At 48.3% G+C, this 18,744-nt stretch overlaps 1 protein-coding gene across 1 annotated transcript in view; it reads left to right on the top strand.

Moving 5' to 3' along the window:
• Positions 1–5,707: 5,707 nt before the first annotated feature.
• The window catches only part of Dnajc11 (DnaJ heat shock protein family (Hsp40) member C11), a 40,403-nt gene continuing 27,366 nt past the window's right edge, over positions 5,708–18,744 (top strand). Inside the window, exon 1 of the mRNA XM_034502121.2 lies at positions 5,708–5,932. Within this exon, the coding sequence (XP_034358012.1) occupies positions 5,861–5,932 (72 nt within the window). The 5' untranslated portion in view covers positions 5,708–5,860. The remainder of the gene's footprint in view (positions 5,933–18,744) is intronic.

Below are 18,744 nucleotides of genomic sequence, written 5' to 3'. Positions count from 1 at the left end.
GGCTCGGCCTCTCTGTGTGGCTGGCAGAGACAGGTGTGATTCTTCCTCTGGGTGACCCCAGTGCAATTATTGCCATGGCTAAAGATGTCCGTGACAAGTCACTGAATGCTCAGAGAACAGATAACATCAAGAAAATTTAATTCTTGAGTGCCTGCAAATTCCCTCTCCTCTTCTGTAGCTAAGGCTTTTCCCCTATCTGTCGGTTAACAGGGTTATCAGCCCTCGTGAGGGACGGAGAGAATGGGCTGTGAATGGCAAGCAAGCACTAAATCCCAGCCCAGACTCGATGACAGAGGAATAATAAAAAGATTATAGATAATTCTTCCTCCCGGATCATAGACAGAGAACAGGGATTCAGTGGGTGGACAAAGGGCAGGGTGGGTCGGCTGATCACCTCTCCTCTCAGGGCTAATGGAAGTGAGGAAGGACCAGAGAGCCTCTAGTTGGAGGTTGCAAATGAAATTATAGGATCTCCTGTGCACTCGTTAGCTTCCTGTTGACCACAAGCTTTCAGAGAGGAAAGTTTATTTTGGCTCACAGTTCTCGAAGTTTCTATCAATGACTGATTGGCCTGACATTTTGGGGCCTGTCACATACTGTGACAGAAGTATGTGTCAGAAAAAAAACCTACTGACTCACAGAAAGGAAGAGGAGATTAAGGGGAGAGAAGGGCTTATTCAGCTTACACTTCCACACAAATTCTCTTAAAAGAATCTGAAAAACAAAGAAGGCAGAATTATGGATACTACTCAGTGCTCTGCCCTTTTTTGTTTTTCAAGTTCTTTTAAACCCAGTTCCTCTCGTCTAAGGCCGCCTCTCTTGGGCCTGCCAAATACTCTCCTATCCCCAACTCACTGTCCCCCCTAGATGAGTTTAGCATCACTCAACTCTAGACCCGTGTCCACCTTACTCGCACTTCCTGTAAACACAGCCATAACTTAGCTAGCATCAGTGCTGTTCCCTGTTCACCAAGTGCTCTGGATACTCTACTTTTTCTTCCATTTTCCATAGAGCTCCACCAAGACAGTGTTTCCTCTGCTGGTCTTCTCTTCTCAGGTTCCACGTGTAGGCACCATTCTGTAGCTGCCTGCAACTACGGTTAACCGGGTTCTCCTGAGAGGAAGCCTGGGAATGAACGGGAATGGAGGGTGAGAGAAATGTGGGGCCAAGACAAAGTATTCTGATCAAGGCCTGAAGTTTAATAATTTGCTTTCACATATAAAGGTGAAGCCCCAACCCCCAGAGTCTCTTCTCCGTTCAGCCCAGGGGCTGGCCAAGGAGATAGCAGTCCTGAAGGTGTCAAGGCTAGCTCAGCAGGCAGTCCATTCTTTTTAGCTCAGGTAGCAGGCTCCAAGGCACCAAGGCTGGTAATACAATGCCTCTCCTAGATCCTACTGTTGCTTGGTCTATTGTGGTAAATGACTTTGCAGGCCTGCTCAGACCTGGGGGAAGGGCACAGTAGTCCATCCTTGAAGGAAGTCAGGACAGGAACTCACACAGGACAGGAACCTGGAGGCAGGAGCTAGAGGGTGCTACTTCCTGGCTTGCTTCCCATGGCTTGCTCAGCCTGCTTTTCTTATAGAATCCAGGACCACCAGCCCAGGGACAGCACCACCTACCACGGGCTGGGTCCTCCCCCATTGATCACTGATTAAGAAAAGCTTGTGTCAAGTTGACATGAGACTAGCCTGCACAGTGCCATAATCCCTCTTGAGGGCACAATAAAGAACTATGCTTGCCCACACAGCTCTGCCTCTGACAGTTCCCACTGACTTCCACCTACACCCCAGTGGGGAGCAAGCCTAGAACATATGCACACTGGGAACATTTCTAATCCATACTGTAGTACCCTGCTGAAATTGAATTTCAGATAAACGTTTAGTATATGCCCCATATGATATCAGTGCCATGAAGGGCCTGTAATTTGACAGGCACTACATTGGTGTGTGTGTATGTCCACGCATGCCTTTGAGCACATGGAGAATTGGGTGACAACTTATAGGAGTCTATTTTCTCTTTCTCTCTCTTTCTCTCTCTCTCTTTCTCTCTCTTTCTCTCTCTCTCTTTCTCCCCCCCTTCCTCCCTTCCCCTCTCCCCACCCCTTATGGATTCTGGGGATAAAATCCAGATCGTCAGACTTGGCAGCAAGCTCCTTCACTCACTGAGCCATATTGCTGGCCTGTACTGTGTTTCTTGACTGCAGATGCAATGTGACCAGCTGCCTCCTCAGGTTCCTACCATCAGGACTTCTCCAGGATGGACCGCACCTGGAACCATGGGCCAAACTAAACCTTTCTCCCTTAAGTTGCTCTGGCCCAGTGTTTTGTCTCAATGAGGAAAGTCGTTAATACAATTACACTTAAACTAAGTAATTACTGCTTTCTGAAATTAAATTTCAACTCAATAAATCCTTTATTTAATGTGGCAAGCCCATCTCCAGAACATGCTAGAAGGGAGGATCCCAAAAATGGATTAAGTCATCAAACAAAAGAAACTTCCTGATAGTCTACAGGGTGGCTAAGTGGGAGCTGAACATTTTAGGGTCGTTGTGAATATGGGACACTGGAGATGAGTGTCCTCCCATTTAATGAAAACAATAGCCCAAGCGTGGGGCTCACAGTAGAATCCCAGCATGTGTGAGGTTAAGGTGGGAGATCACACGTTCAAGTTCCTCCTCTGATACATAAGGAGTCCAAGTCCTGCCTGGGTTATGCGAGACCCTGCCACAGAAAAATAGAAATAAAAATAAATAATAAAAACGCAAGTGATTGACAATAGTTACATATGTGTGTGTGTTCTGTATGCGCACTCATGATAGCTTTTGTGTGTGCATAAAATAGACATGTCTATCCATAGTTACAAAAACAAAGGTCTGGGGGACTGGAAAGATGGCTCAGTGGTTAATAGCATTGACTGCTCTCCCATGGGTCCTGAGTTCAATTCCCAACAACCACATGGTGTCTCACAACCGTCTGTGATCTTCTGGTATGTCAGAAGACAGCTACAGTGTACTCATATGTATACAATAATAAATAAAAACCTTTAAATATTAAAAGGGGGGAGGTCTGGAGAGATGGCTCTGTGGTTAAGAGCACTGGCTGCCCTTGCAGAGGACCCAGGTTAGTTCCCAGCACTCAAATAAGGACTCACAACCCTCTGTAACTCCCATTCCAGAAAATCTGGTGCTTTCTCTGACATCCTCAGGTGTGCAGGCGGTGCACATACATACACGTATAAAAAGAAACCTCACACATAAAATGAATCCTTAGAAACACATCACACTCCTGCTAACATACATTTTGCTTTACCCCTAAGTTACAGGGCGCTTCAGAAAGCTCCAGGTCCTGAATGACAATGGCTTTTCGGCACTTACTCTGGTTCCAAGAGTATGTTGATGTGTGTTTTTTAACTTATACATTTGTACAGCCCTTGGTTCCCATTATTTTGCCCCATAGCACATCAGGAGTTTTTTGGAGGGAGGAAAGGACAACAACCAGTGCTGGAAACACACACTCCCCGAGCCTGTGGTGTATGGAAGTCAGCTTCCCATTCGTCACAGCCGCTTTCCGAGGAACTGCCACACAAAATATCGTGGACCCGAGAGAGGACAGGCCCAGAGCATCCCTGAGTCATTATTTATTTTGTCTGAGTGGTGATAAAAACCAGGTCATTCTCAATCACAGAAACACAGACCTGGGCATCGTGAAACAAACCTTATGTTCCACGCCTTATGTTCCACGCCTACCAGCTGCGTTTTCTTTCCCAAGCAAAGGAGGAACTGCAAGGATTCCTCTGCCCAAGTGAGCGCTGCAGCCCAGTTAATAGCTACAAACCCGAGGAAAACGGAGACATCTCAACACTGCGTGCACACGCGCACACACACACACACACACACACACACAGCCCTGCACGCCTCGGGCCTGTGCACACAGCCTCTGTATGAAATTTTCAAAAACCGGAGAATGTCAGCAGGTAATTTAGCCCTAACCACAGCTCTGCAAAGGAAGGGAGAGAAGTAAAACCTCTAAAACCTGCAGGAGAGCTGATGGGCCATGGCTGTGGGTGCTGCCTGGGAAGCCTACCAAGCTTTAAAAAAAAAAAAAAAAAAGCTATTAATTTACAACCTGAGCCAACAGCCTATGGCAGGCTGACTCCACACACCTAAATGTCTCCAGCCAAAAGATCCTAAGAGGAGCGGGCAACTTGGAAGGGACAGGACACAGGCCCAGATGGTGCACATCTGGCTAAGAATTAGGATGAGAAAGAAATCAGCCTCTCCTATCTACAGACAGGTGTTGGGGTTTCCCAGGATACCAGCTTATGAAGGGCAAGCGGATGGCTGTGTAGAAGAACAACAAGGACCCCTGAGAAAAGATACAGGTCATGTGAACCAACAGGTGGAGGAGCCTACGCTGCTGCCCACCACTCGATAACATAATTTCAAGGACATTTAAAATATTTAGATTATTGTAACCAAGACGTTTTTAATAAGGCACCAAACAGCAGGCACCAGGTTGAAATCAATTAGACTCCACTGCTAAATTATACGGGAGAAATTTCCAGCAGACTGGCTCTGAGGTAGGAACCACAGGTATATGTGCATGCCAGACGCAATTAAGAACCAAATAGATATTGCCTCCTCATTTACGTGGGAAGGGGAAGGAAAAAAAAAAAAAGGCCAGGTGCTCCTAAATTCAGGGCAACGGGTAAAAAAACAAAACAAAACAAAACAAAAAATGGAAGGTACGACAGCTTCTGTGGACCACAAAGGGTGAAGGCAACCATTTTTGTCGGTTTCCTGAGCACACGTAAGTCAGCAAGTGGGTCCACCAGCGGCTTCCCTCCGAGGAGGACCGACGGAGATTACAACGGACTCCAAACCAGGGGAAGGAGCTCAGGCATCCTTCCAGTTCCAGGCCACCCAGAACCTGGGTTATAAGGGTCTTATGTGTGTGGTGCGGCCCTGTTGGATGCCAATCCGGCACATACATGCTCGTTCACACACACACACACACACACACACACACACATGCACGCACCAATAACTCCCCTCACTCTTATGCTCGTACACACACCACAAACCCCCACTCATATACCACAACTCCACTCACACCTCCACCACACTCTCACACACCCCACACACGCTCGAACACACCCCCCACATTCTCGCACATCCTACACCCGCTGGTACACACACCCCACACCCGCTCACATACACACACCCATACACACCCCACACACACCCATACATAATACACACCACACCCACTCAAGCACCCACACACACACTCACACCTTACACACACACACACACACACACATGCACGCACCAATAACTCCCCTCACTCATGCTCGTACACACACCACAAACCCCCACTCATATACCACAACTCCACTCACACCTCCACCACACTCTCACACACCCCACACACGCTCGAACACACCCCCCACATTCTCGCACATCCTACACCCGCTGGTACACACACCCCACACCCGCTCACATACACACACCCATACACACCCCACACACACCCATACATAATACACACCACACCCACTCACACCTTATACACACACACACACACACACACACACACACACACACACACACACACACACACACACACACGGCACGCCTGAGTCTGGCTCAGAAGCACGTGCAAGGTTCACAGCCTCCATCCAGCTTCCGCCCTCGGCCGCGCGGGGGCGCAGTGCGCAGGCGCGTCCCGAGGGCTGCCGTGCGGCTCCGGGCCGCCAGGGGCCGCTGTGGCGTGGGCGGGAGGCGCGCAGGGAGCCCCGCGCTGCGCCGGACCCTCTTAACCACGGCCTCGCCGGTTTGGCGGGGTGAAAGGTTGCGAAGATGGCGACGGCCTTGAGCGAGGAGGAGCTGGACAATGAAGACTATTACTCACTGCTGAACGTGCGCAGGGAGGTGAGGCCCGTGGCGCGGCGTCGGCGGGGCTGAGGCCAGGCTCCGTGGCTCTGGACAGTCGGACGGGCGGCTGTGACCCCGCAGCCGCCCCGGCAGGGCCACGGCCGGGCCCGGAGCCCGCGTGACCCCGCCGCCGTGCGCGCCCGCCAGCCGTCGAGCTGCCCGTACCGCCGCGACCCTCGCGCCCTGGCGCGGGTCCAGCGTCCGCCCCGCGCTCCGCGTCCTGTGCGTGGCGTGCACCGTGCCCAGGCCGGGCTCGGTCCCACGCAGTCCCCGGAGGTGGACGAGGGCCCCGGGGAAGCCGCTGCAGTGGGGGTACTGGGTCCCCGCGACTCTGCCCCACGCTCCCCCTACACACTCCTGCCCTACACTAGGGGTTAGGGTCATCAGCCTGAGCCAGCAGGTGGGCGAACGGAGCCCGGGACACCAAGGTCAAGGCCACATGGGAGCCTCTCCAGAGCTCAGTCGGACCCCCCAATCTCTGGTGCTGCCAAAACTGAGTCTGCCCTCACAGGCTAGCGTTCCGTGCCCTCCTCCGATCCCGTGAGCCTTCGCCCAGACATTATGAGAGGCAGGACCTCCCCCAGCCTCGATGAGCAAGAAGTGCTAGGTCAGAGACGCACCGGCGCTCTGACCGGACTTCAGCATCCAGGTCAAGTGGATTCACGCGGTCTCCTCGAGAATAAAAAGTCACCCGAGAGGCCCCCACTGTCTGGCACGTGTATATCTCTCATACGTTTTTACTCTCCATGGCTAGTCCGCACTTGAGCTCCGTCAGAGAAGGGTTTCCGGAAAGGCTTCCAAGGTCGGGTCACAGGGTGACGTCTGTGGCTGCTGGTCCAGGCTTTCGGCCCTGCCAGACAAGTCCCAATCCTGTCTCTTAGATTTTCTGGTAGTGGTGATCAAAAGTAATCGAGTTGAGCAGCTAGCAGCGCTAGCCCAGTTGCCAGTAAAAGTTGGTCTGTGTGCTAATAACCAATATCTGAGTGTTTGTGTTGTGCGCAGCCACCTGCTGAAAGAACTGTGTCTGTGTCTCTTTAAATTGTGATAGCCGCCCTCATAACAATCCAGTGTTTATAACCGAGGGAACAAACAGGTGTAATTCGTCCCTGAGCCGTCTAACTTGAGAAATCCAGTTCTTGAACTCCGCTGCTGCCTCAGTTTACCACTCCACATACAGCAAAGCTCTGCCCTGATACTACCCTCTGTATCAGCCACAGCTCACTACAGAAACCAGGAAAGGTTCCCTGCACTCTTGTTAGACTGCAGCGGGGCACCTGGGGATTCTCATTCTAGATTTATAGCTGAACAGCCCTCAGATTTGAGCTAATTGTTTCTTTGACTCTTAGTCACTTAGTTGAATGAAGCTGTACATTTCCCCCTGGGGTTTTGTTTTGTTTTGTTTTGTTTCTGTTTTCTGACACAGAGTCTCACTCTGTCTTACTGGCAAGAACTCAGCTGCGTAGACCAGGCTAGCCTTGAACTCACAGAGCTCTGGCTGCCTCTGCCTGTCAAATGCTAGGACTAAAGGCAAGAGCCACAATGCCCAGACATTTTCTGGTTCTTGTGGAAGCAGACTGGTAAGAGGAGCCGACATTTCTGTGATGGGTTTGTTGTTTTCTTTTGTTTTAAATATGAGTCCTGACTAGTCTGGGTTGTTAGCAATCGAGCAGCCATTTACCTGTGGTCCAGAGCTGCTGAACCTATGCAGCTGCAGGCATTCAGAGGACATGTGACCCCTGGGATATTAGGGCCTTTCATTGCTATTGCACTGGGAGAGGAGCCAAAGAAATACTTCTTTTAAAGGAATGCTTTACTTCTGCCAGTGAGTGCGGGCACTCCCTGCATTTATAACTAGATGAAGTCCTCACCGGAGGAGCCTCTGTCTGGGGCTGTTCTTGTCAACGCATTCCGTGTTGTGTGCTATCATGTCTGCTTGCTGACTTTGCAGCTGCTGCTTCTCCTGGAAAGATAGCTTTGACGATGGTGACATTGGTGTTTACTAGAGGCTTCTGTTTGCTTTATTTTTTCAAACCTGAAGTTGAAATAGCATGCTTTCGCCGGAGAACAAAACAGAAGAAATCTTCGCTCGCATGTGAGAGTGTGTGTTTGTATTGTGTGTTAGACTGTCTGAGCAGCTGCTCCGTTGGCTGTCCTGACCCTGGTAGAGTTACTGTAGGAAGCCACTTCTCTTCCCACCAGCGCTCGGAAGCACCTTCACAGGGCATCTTCAAAATGATTAGTGTTCACCAAGTCCAGTCTTTTCACTAGAAAAGTTGCAAGTGGAAGCAACTCCACAGACATTCTGTTTACAGGTTATAAGCACTGAGTTGGGCTGCAGCTCCATCCGTCTGTAGAATGTTTGTCTAACATGCATGAAACCACCATCCATACCAGGTGCTGCATTTACTGAATAAACTGGGCACAGTGGCACTTGGGAAGTAGAAGCAGGAGGTTTAGACATTTAAGGTCATTCTCGACTACACAGTTAGTTCGAGGCCAGCCTGGGCTGCATAAGACATCTCAAAAAGGTAAAGAAAGTTAGATGCAGGAGGGAATTAAATGAATAAAATATTAAATACCAGAATCTCCTAAGAATGGTCCTTCTCAGGCCTTAAACTGTACAATATCACTCTGAGTTTCTGTTTCAGGATGTAGCCAGAACCACCAAATCCTGCCATAAACAAAACCCATGTCCCCTTTCTGCGCTGTTGTGGAGCTTCTATCACTAGGGTGGCACCCTCACCCTGTGGGGTGATTGACCACTGGTGGGGCTCAGCAAAACCAGGTTGGCTGTGTGGTTTTGTGCTGTTAGATGGCTGAGCAGGACTAAAATCCAACTCATCGGATTTCTAGGATAATTTTTCCAAATTATTTGGAGAAAGAATTCCTTGACAGGATATAGTGTTAAATTTATTGATTGTTAAGCTTTTAATAGATTTTTTCTTTTAGATTTGTCTGAGTGCTGTGCATGAATGTGAATATCTGCACCATGTGTGTTCCTGTGGGTTCCGTGAGCTCTTTTGGGAGTGTCGGGAACTGAACCACGGCATCTGAAAGAACAGCAAGTGTGCTTAACCACCGAGCTATTTCTATGGCCCCTTTTTGTAGAATTCTTGAACTGATATAATTTAAACCCAGTTTATTCCTAAATAATCCTGTCTGGTTTCTTCTTTATCCCTCTCATGTTACACTTTAAAGAATTTCCTTTTAGCAGTGCATTCTGAAGAAGTAAGATTATCATGAGTTCATGATATCAAGACCAGCCAGGTCTACATTAAAAACAAAAACAAACAAACAAACAAAACCTCATCTAAAGAAACCTGACTGGTCTTAATGTAGGTTTTTGATCAGCCAACCTTTTTCACGGCTGTTGGGAAGATTGGAGTTCTGATGTTGGTTTTTATTTGTTTGTTTTTGTATTGTGTCAGTTGTGTCTGTGGTGCTTTGTGTGGAGGTCAGAGGACACCTGTGATGTGGGCTTCTTCTCTTCATGAGGTCAGTAAGGAGTCTGGGGTTGATCCTCTGGAGTTATCCAGGGACACATATTCAAAGCATGACATTCGTGGCAGTGATTGTGAGTCAATGCTTGCCTTGGGCATGGAGGGTTGGGCCTGGCTGTCCACAACCAGAATTGTCAGCCTGTAAACCAGGAGGCTCAGGGCCCAGAGTTGCAGCCCATTCTGCCTGGACCTAGCCATAGCAAGTTCTTAGCAGAGGAGACACCAGTGCTGGAGAGAAGGCGTGGCTTTTGTCCCTTGCTGCTTCTGTTGGGAGGTGCGCTGCCTGGCCGTTTTCATTTTCATGTAATTACATGTAGTGCTTATTGTGTGTGTGTATGTACATCATGTAATTACATGTATGGGAGTCAGTTCTGTCCTCTTGTTGTGTGGGAACTCAGGGCATCAGGCTTGGCAGCAAGCTCCTTTACCCACCAAGCCAGCTTACATGCCAGTCTTGTTTGTTTGTTTGCTTGCTTGCTTGCTTGCTTGCTTGCTTTCTCTTCCTTTCTTTTTGGTTTTTAGAGACAGGGTTTCTCTGTGTAGCCTGATTGTCCTGGAACTCACTCTGTAGACCAGGCTGGCCTCGAACTCAGAAATCCACCTGCCTCTGCCTCTCAAGTGCCGGGATTAAAGGTGTGCGCCACCACTGCCCTGCCAGTCTTGTTTTCTTTGACACAGAAATGTAGCTAACAGCTGGGTGTGGTAGCACATGTCTTTAACTCCAGGACTCCAGAAACAGGCCAGCCAGAAAGGAAAGAAGAAAATAACACTGTATTAAGTACTTACTGTAAGCTAGGGTTATTCACATTGCCATTTGGGTAGAATGTGTGTAAAATGCTAGACATGAGTAGTTATCCAGTTGATGGGGTGAGGTTCTGTTTATTGTGAAAATATATACACAGTGTGGTGAAGCATGCCTGTAATCCTAGCACTTGGAAGGTAAACTCAAGGTCAGAAGTTCAAAGTCCACATCGGCTCTGTAGCGAGTTCGAGGATACCCTGGGCCAAAAAGACAAACCAAAAAAAGTGTGTGTGGACGGCCTTAGTATGCCTTTCACTGACGAAGTTTCTCATCTGGTCTACCATAGGGAATGGGTGCTGGGGACAGGACTCGGTGATAGAGGTTCCATGTGCACATGGACCTGGGCTGCATCTTCAGTACCGCAGAAAGAGTGTGTCAGAATGTGTGCATTAGGTTATGTGTGCCCAAAGTTTTCCGTGTTCCTTGTCCAAAGAGCTGAGCTTATACTTGCTAAAAAGGATTGCTGTCCTTCATGTCGGTGCTTCCTGCAGAGCTGACTTAGGGTGGGGGCTCTGCTGGAAGCTGCACCACAGAGTGGAAATTAGAAATTGGAGATACAAATGAAGGGGGACACAAAGATGCTCCAAAGAGAGGCAGAACTAAGAGAGGTGAGGAGCATGAAGTGGCCAGGGTGAGCAGGAGGCGGGGTGAGGGAGGAAAGGTGGCCTGATGGCCTGTGGAGTGGAGAGCCGTGGAGAGCCAGGTTCCATGTCATCTCAGTGTAATTAGCCAACAATACAAAGTTAAATTTACTTCGTTAATGAACCATAAGCCAATTAATACCTTCCTGCTTTGGGCATTTCAGTAATAGCTTCTTGAAATTTTTATGCTCTGGTTTTGCATTACCCAGACAAACACTATCCTTTTCTCTCAGAGATTTCAATTGAAAGCTTTGTGTTTATTGTAAATTTGGTAATAAAACAATAGAGAAGAAAATATGTGGCCGTGCTTTGCTTAGCTGGGGAGCTGGGCGTTTACTTTTAGTAACTGTCTGTTTTAATTTTGCTTATTTCATTTATAGCTTTCTTGTTCAAATAAGGATTTAAAAGAACAGATTAACACATTGTACGTGTTTCAAAGAGGAGCCAGTCACAGATCTCTGGCTGGGAGAAACGGCTGCTGGGAACATGGCTTCCCTGATGCTCTTAGGACGCACCTTGAGTCCACTCTGAAAAAAACAGCCACCTTTGGGTCTCCTGAACTGTGAGAACTACTCCTGTGTGAGGAGTGTGCAGTGTTCCTTCCCTGGGGTATAGAAGCCAGGGAACTCTCCCGAAGGAAAATGCCAAACTAAAGGAGATGGACTACTAACAGTGTGCCTGAGTGGGCAGGACAGGGCAGATACATACAGAGGGGATTAGGTTCCTATGGGGGAGATAGGATCTGAACTACCTACGTTGATGTGGCCCAGAAATTCCTTCCGTGGGAAATCTGGAGCATGCTTCAAAAGACCGGTCCTGTTCGCTTGCTCTGGTGTCTCAAGGGCACTAGATAAACACACAGGCAAGAACAAAAAGAGTAATGAAATCCAAGGTGTGTCACAGTAGAGAGATGTGTGAGATGTGGTATGTCCACTTGACCCCTGACCTTGGTGACAGAACTCAAACACAGAACTGGTGGCGTAGCCAGGCATCTTGAACCTTGAGTTCCTCCGTGCATGTGTTGGTGATGTCCACAGATTGTAATGAGGCCTCAAAGGGTGGCATGAAAGCCAGCTTTAATGAAAATAGTCTCCCACGTGGGGTCAAATGTGATGTAAGGCAGCCTCAGCTGAAGGGAGGGGTAACCTGCCCGGTCTGAACCTGTTTCTTCATCCTTGAAGTCAGGCAGTTCTGTTGTCTGCAAGGCTGAAGTGTGGTCCATATCTGATACTTCCTGTAGAGATGGGAATACGGTTCTCTGCACATGCCAGTCTGCCTACCTTCTTTGCGGGGGGCTGGGGGGATAGAAATGAGGAGTTGGGTATGGTGTCACTGGATGCTGGAGAGCTGGCTGGATGTAGTATACACCTGTGTTACCAACACGAGCCAGACTGCAAGGACTGCTCTGAGTGTAACCAGAATGTCTGTATGTCTGTATAGTAAGACTTCATCAGTGTGTGTGTGTGTGTGTGTGTCCATGTGAGTGTTGTAATTAGCTGCTTAAACATTCGGAGGAGTCCCTGGCAGCTCCCTCTCTGTATATTTCCTTGAGTGGGCAGGCAGTTCATTTGGACACCCCGTCCCCCTTGCTTTTAAGAATCCATCTGCGTCCCAGGCTGGCTTATGAAATCCCTTTGTATTGGCGGATGACTTGATCTCCTGGTCTTCTTGCCCCGTCTCTTAGTGGCTGGGCTACAGGTACTTGTCTGGTCTGTTATTCCCTCATATTTGCTGAGTAAATGCCGAAGTCAGGCTCCATTAAAGAAATTGGGGGTGGGGGGATAGAGACACAGAGATGCTCCCACATCATAATGCCTGTGTGGAAGAGGTCAAAGGACAACTGTGGGGGTCATTTCTCTCAGGTTGTCAGCTTGGCCGCAAGTGTGCAATCCACTGAGCAATGTCGCTGGCCCCTGGATCTATTTTGAAAGCCTTTGATAAACCAGATGTTGTATGCTTCCTCTCTGCTTTGTGGTGACATTTACCTCTTCCACTGCAAAGAAACTGTGACCAGTTACTGTATCTGTCACTGCTGTGTGCCCTGCACAGCGATGAGAAACAGTTGGGATGTTTTTAGCCACTTTTGTCAGACTACGCTCTGACGTTCAGGTGACTGTAATTGCCACAGTGTGTTTCTACAGCACTTCCTTATTGAACAGTACAGGACTGTTCTTAACAAATGACCACTAGAGACATGAGCAGATAGATGGACGGGTGTCCAAGTGAACTGCCTGCCCCCTCCCTCCCTCCCTCCCTCCCTCTACCACTGCCCAGCAGCACCTCCAGTCAGCTTGCTCCTTTGGTGGTTTGCCTCAGTCTCTCTCAGCTGATACAAGCTAAAGTCACACGGTGTCCCATTTAGATCTCTTTTCCTTGCCTCTGACCACCCTAATGTCTATGCTGCTGATGTTAGCATTTCTGACTTACTGCCAGGTGAAGTCTGTGTGTACCTGGTTTTTCTTTTTTTTTTTCTTTTCTTTCCTTTTTTTTTTTCCTTTTTTAAGATTTATTTCATTTTTTTATATGTATGGAGTTGGATTCTCCCAGAAGTAGAGTCACGAGTGGTTGTGAAGTGTGGTTGTGAAATGCTGGGACCTGCCTCTGGGTCCTCTGCAAGAGCAGTAGGAGAGCTTAAGAATGAAACCACATCTAGTTTGTTGTCTTCTGAGGGTAGGGACCTTCTTGTGGTGGTGTTTCTTTGGAGGTACCCAGATCCTAGCTGACATTAGTCATCTTGCTGACAGGAGCAGTATCCATCTGACACCACCACTACCCCCTCATGTGTGTGTGCACGCACACACACACACACACCTGAATAGGTTTGTTTTGCATGTATATGTGTGTTGTGTGGGTGTGTTGTTGTCAAGGGTTGATGTTGGTGCTGAACCCAGAGATTGCTAATTCAGGTGTTTAGGTAGCCACCTTGTCCTGGGGTTCCTGACTCTGTCCCCTAAGTACTAGGTTTAAGCAGGCTGCCACAACCACCTGCAGCTTACACAGTGCAGGAGGGAGGATCTGAACTCTGGATCTATTGCTCCATCTCCGGGTTCCCCAGTACCCTTGTGTTGAGGCTCCAGTTGCCAGTACAGTCTTCTAGTTGCTTCAGGAACTAGTTACTGGAAGGAATTTCTTCATCTTTGTTTTGGAAAAAAATCTGTGCTTTCTCTTATAAAAATTGTCTGAAGTCAGATCCAAGAGGAAAAGAACAGATTCATACATGGGGTGCACTGGCCCAGAGCAGTGAGTGAGCCTTGGGCATCTCTGTGCAAGCCTGTGGAGACCACCTGGAAGAGAAAACACAGCTCTTTCCTACTGGGTTTGGCCTTTTCCATCTGCCAGATGTTGATGTCTCCTCTCTCGGGTTCTTTATTGCAATGGGAAAGGTTGCCTGTTTTCCATCTTTCTCACCAGCACCAGTAATGATGCCTGTAAAAGAAAACAAGTTTCCCATTGAGGGGGGAGAGGGGATTTGTACACTGTTTCTTCTGTGAGCCATGCAGCCGCATCCTGCAGAACAGAGGCCATGCTGTCCATCTTTTTCTACTCGACAGGCTCTTCCATCTGCATGGTTAAAGTGTTAGTGGTTCCTCCCCCACTGAGACAGAAAGAGGCAGGTGTCCGAGTTCTAGGTTACCCAAGGCTAGCTACATAGTAGAAGGGAAGGAAAAGGGATGACTGTGTTGAGTGGGCAGGTGGTCTCAGCATGTGATGGGGTCTGACTTTGTTAATGGTCAGGCTGCAGAGTAGGACGCGTTACAGCAGGCAGCGCCACTGTGTCCAGCTCCAGGGTCTTCTAGCCATGAGGAGAGCAGGGTTTAGTCTCTGCTGTCAGAATCTTAGTGATACAGTGAACCATGCCCCTTTTTTCAGACAGCAGGTTCCAGACCAGCATGATGTTCACTAGCTCCCAAATCAGCTTCTTCCCTATAGGATCATTTTCCAAAGTACAGGCCTTTACTAGCTGATGCAGGTTTTTTCTTTTTCCTTTTTCCTCTGAGTATCATGGAACATAGAGACAGTGGTGTGCCCTCGGTTGTGGTGATTAGGTAGACTTCCCCATGTCGGTAGGGATACAGGCTTCGCAGAGAGAAAGCCTAAGCTTTGTTCTTACGAAAGTAATGTGTGGTCCAAGTGTGACTCACTGTGCTGAGCATGCGCTGTTCGTTCTTCGCAGGACTGAATTAGAGCATAAGTATTGCCATTGGAAGCACCTTTTAGCAAGTATTACTGGCTCTTTGTTCGCCTGGCACATAGGACTACTCTTCCTGGTGCCTGTTCTAGGCTGTCAGAAGGAGTTGGACATAAGGCGCTTCCAGCTTCAGATGCTCAAATGTCTCAAAAACAACAGCAGCGAAGCACTGAGTGTGGCAGGCCAAGGGTTGCTGTGACGGAAGTTAGGAACACTCTTGTTGACAGCCTGAGTTTGCTTCTCCCCTCCCCCCAGGACCCCCACATGGTGGAAAGAGAGAACAAACCTCGGAAAATGGTTCTCTGACACATAAGTGAGCTCTGGCATGTGCTCATGTGTGCACGCACAGGAAATGTAAGTGTTAAGGTGGGGGGATCCTTTGAGGTTTGAGGCCAGCCTGGACTATCCAGTGCCAACCTGTCTCAGTGTTGCTTAAAGGGCGTCTCCTGCTACTAGTGCTGACGGTGGGCACTCTCTGTCCTCACTGTGGGGCATCTTTCTGATCGTGTCTGTCACTGCTTTCCTTTTTCAGATTATTCCTATTGTCTCTGAAAATGCAGCTAGTTTTGTGTGTTCTGTTACTGTATTAAATGTGTGTTCTGTTTGTAACAGGTGTGTGTGAGTGTGCATATTCCATATGTAAGGCATGTCATCCTGAAGACAGCTAATCTGTTCCTCTCTAATCGAGGGTGTTCTTTCATCTTGCAACAACTGTTCTAGCAAGCACTTCCAGTCCTGTGTTGATCAGTTGATCAGAAGCCATCCATGCCTTGTTCCAGATCTGTGAGGTGTGTGTGTGTGTGTGTGTGTGTGTGTGTGTGTGTGTGTGTGTGTGTGTAGTGGTGCATGTATGGTATCAGGTGGGGGGGATGTTCCTCTCACAGGCACTTCTGCTTGTTCTTACCCACAGAGCCACCTACGACCCTGGTCCTTTTGTTTGGTGTCTTGCTTGATGCTGATGAGTATGCTGCAGCCATCCCAGGGCACGGCTTTCTGTGGAGGAGGTTTTGGCTGGGGAATACCAGCCCTGCAGAGTAGTTCTTTCCTCTTCAGTTTTTAGAGTATGTTGAGAAGAGTGAACCTGCGTTGGCCATGCTCTTATTTGTTGAGTGATTTTTGTCATTTGTTTGGGGAATACTATTTGGTGTTTGAAACAGGGTCTCATTTTATAGCCTAGGCTGGCCCAGAGTTCATGCAGGCTTCTTCGTCTGGCTCTTGAGTGCTGGAATTACAGGCATGATCTGTCATGCCTGGCTGCATCAAGAGACCTTGATTTCTGACTCCTCTATCCTGAATAGTGTTAGCTTGTTCTACCCTTTGTCTGTGGTTTCATCTTTTAAAGGTTTTTTTTCTTTTAGTTTTTGTGTTAGTCTGTTTTCTGCTGCTCTAATACAATGCTTGAGGTTGGGGGCTGTGAAGAACAGAAGGTTGATAGAGCTTGTTGCTCAGGAGATCGATGTGAGGCATTCAGCAGCTTCTCTTCATCCCTGGTAAAGAGAGGCCTTGTGACAAATGGCATTGAAACGTGTGGAGCCCATGAGGGACAATCACAGGGAGCTGGAGCAGCGGGGTCCTGACCTTTTCCCAAGGGCATGCCTCAGCAACTTCCACAGTCCAGCCTCTTCCACATCAGCTCTGGGGACCAAGCTTCTAGCACACTTCAGGGACATTCTTGGTGGGTGGGTGAGTGAGTGGTTAGTTATGTGAATGTATGCACACATGTGTGAGCATGGGAGGAGTGACAGCGTATCAAATGAATGCTGGAATCTGAGCCTGGTCCACATGATTGAACTGTAAGTGTTCGTAACCACTGAGCCCCTCCCTAGCCCTACTTCATGGCTTTAATGCAGTGGGGTACAGTCACAAATTTCTCCCCTAAAACTGCCTTTGATTCATGCTGTAGGTTTTGGCACATTGTATTTTGTTTTCCTGTGCTTTAGGTATTTAACCTGCCTTATGATTCCTTCTTTGATTCCCGAAGGCCGAGTGGTATGTTGTCTCCGTGTCCCTTTGCTGGCCTTGTGGGCCCTGCACACACGGGGCATAAACAAACGATCACACACATGTGTACATGCTCACACGGAAGAATAGAAATCTTGCTAGAAGATCCATGGAGGCTTAACTTGTGGCCTAACATATTCTACTCAGATGACTGGGACTATCAAACTTTCAGATTTTAACTTGGGACATCTCTGGATTGTACTGTGGAAGTTTAGAGATAAATGTAGCCTAGGTGCCCTTCTTAATGGCATCTCATTACCTTCCAAAATGGCATCAGGAGCCGAATGGTAGTGAGAAAGGTTATCATTTATGAAATATCGAACCAGTGACCTTAACTACTCAGTCGTGATGAAAGGCCCAATCTAACCTTTATTGAATGTGATATTTATTAAAAATGAAACTTCTCATTTCCATTACTTAATCAATAGCTCTCTATGCCGTTTATTAATATGATTAAAGGTGGCGTTGCAGACTAGACTCCTGCTCCCCAGACACTTGGCTTAATTTTAATAACCAGGAAGCATCTTTCTAATCTAGAGTCAGTCCTTTCATAAAACACAAGAAAGAAGGAAAGGAAGGAAGGAAGGAAGGAAGGAAGGAAGGAAGGAAGGAAGGAAGGAAGAAAGTAAGTAAGTAAAGAAGTTTGCAGGGAGAAGGCCAGACCGTGTCTCTAACCTGTAATCCCAACACTTAGGGAGCTGAAGTAAGAGAATGCATATGAGATCACATTGAGGCCAGCCTGGGCTACATGGTAAGACCCTACTTCAAAACCCCAGGGAGATGGTAAGATGGCTCACCAGGCTTAGCTGAGCCTGACAACCTGAGTTTGATCCTAGAACCCACGGACAGGTGGCAGGAGACAACAGACTCCACAGAATTACCCCCTGACCTTTATGTGTGCACTGTCACACCCATGCTCACACATACCGCATCTAGGAACATGCTTATACAGTAATTTTTGTTTCCCAGTCAATGCAGGGCCTGGAGTGACCTAAGCTCAGTGGTTAAGAGTGCTTGAGTCTCTTCCAGAGACCCAGAATTGAGTTCCTCGCACCCATGTCGGTGGCTCAGTCACCTGTGACCCTCCAGAGAATCTCATGCTTTCTCCTGGCCTCTATGGACACCTTTATACACATGTGTGCACACATGTGTCCACAGCATGTAAATAATCTTTAAGAAACAAACAAAAGCCTGCAGGGCAGTGGTGGCGCATGCCTTTAATCCCAGTACTCGGGAGACAGAGACAGGTGGATCTGTGACTTCGAGGCCAGCCTGGTCTACAGAGTGAGTTCCAGGACAGCCGGGGCTGGCTAGTGGAGGAACTCTGTCTCGAAATGAAGAAAGAAAACTCACAGAAATGAATGTGTACTTAATTTTAAGTCAGAGCAGTGAGCTATTAGAAGGATGTGTGTTTATTTTTCTGTTCATTGTTGTGACTCACATGCAGGGTTTCCTGCAGTTGACATGTTAGTGCAGAAGAAAGTGTGTCGCTTGGTCATTTGTATGAGCAGGGAAAGACTCAGACAGGAAGAAGCAAGAGAAGGTTCAGCAGTGGCCCTGATGCGGCCTGAGCACACTCAGTGGGTGTGGTGCAGGTCCACTGTTCTCACGGCAGGGCGGTGTCCCTCTCACATTCCAGTGCTGACAGGGATCACTCTCTGGTGCTGTGCACTGCC

Source organism: Arvicanthis niloticus, chromosome 5, assembly GCF_011762505.2.
Source record: "Arvicanthis niloticus isolate mArvNil1 chromosome 5, mArvNil1.pat.X, whole genome shotgun sequence".
Classification (NCBI taxonomy): Eukaryota; Metazoa; Chordata; class Mammalia; order Rodentia; family Muridae; genus Arvicanthis; species Arvicanthis niloticus.
Note: the sequence above shows the minus strand (reverse complement) of the source record. Positions and strands in the feature narration are given on the sequence as shown.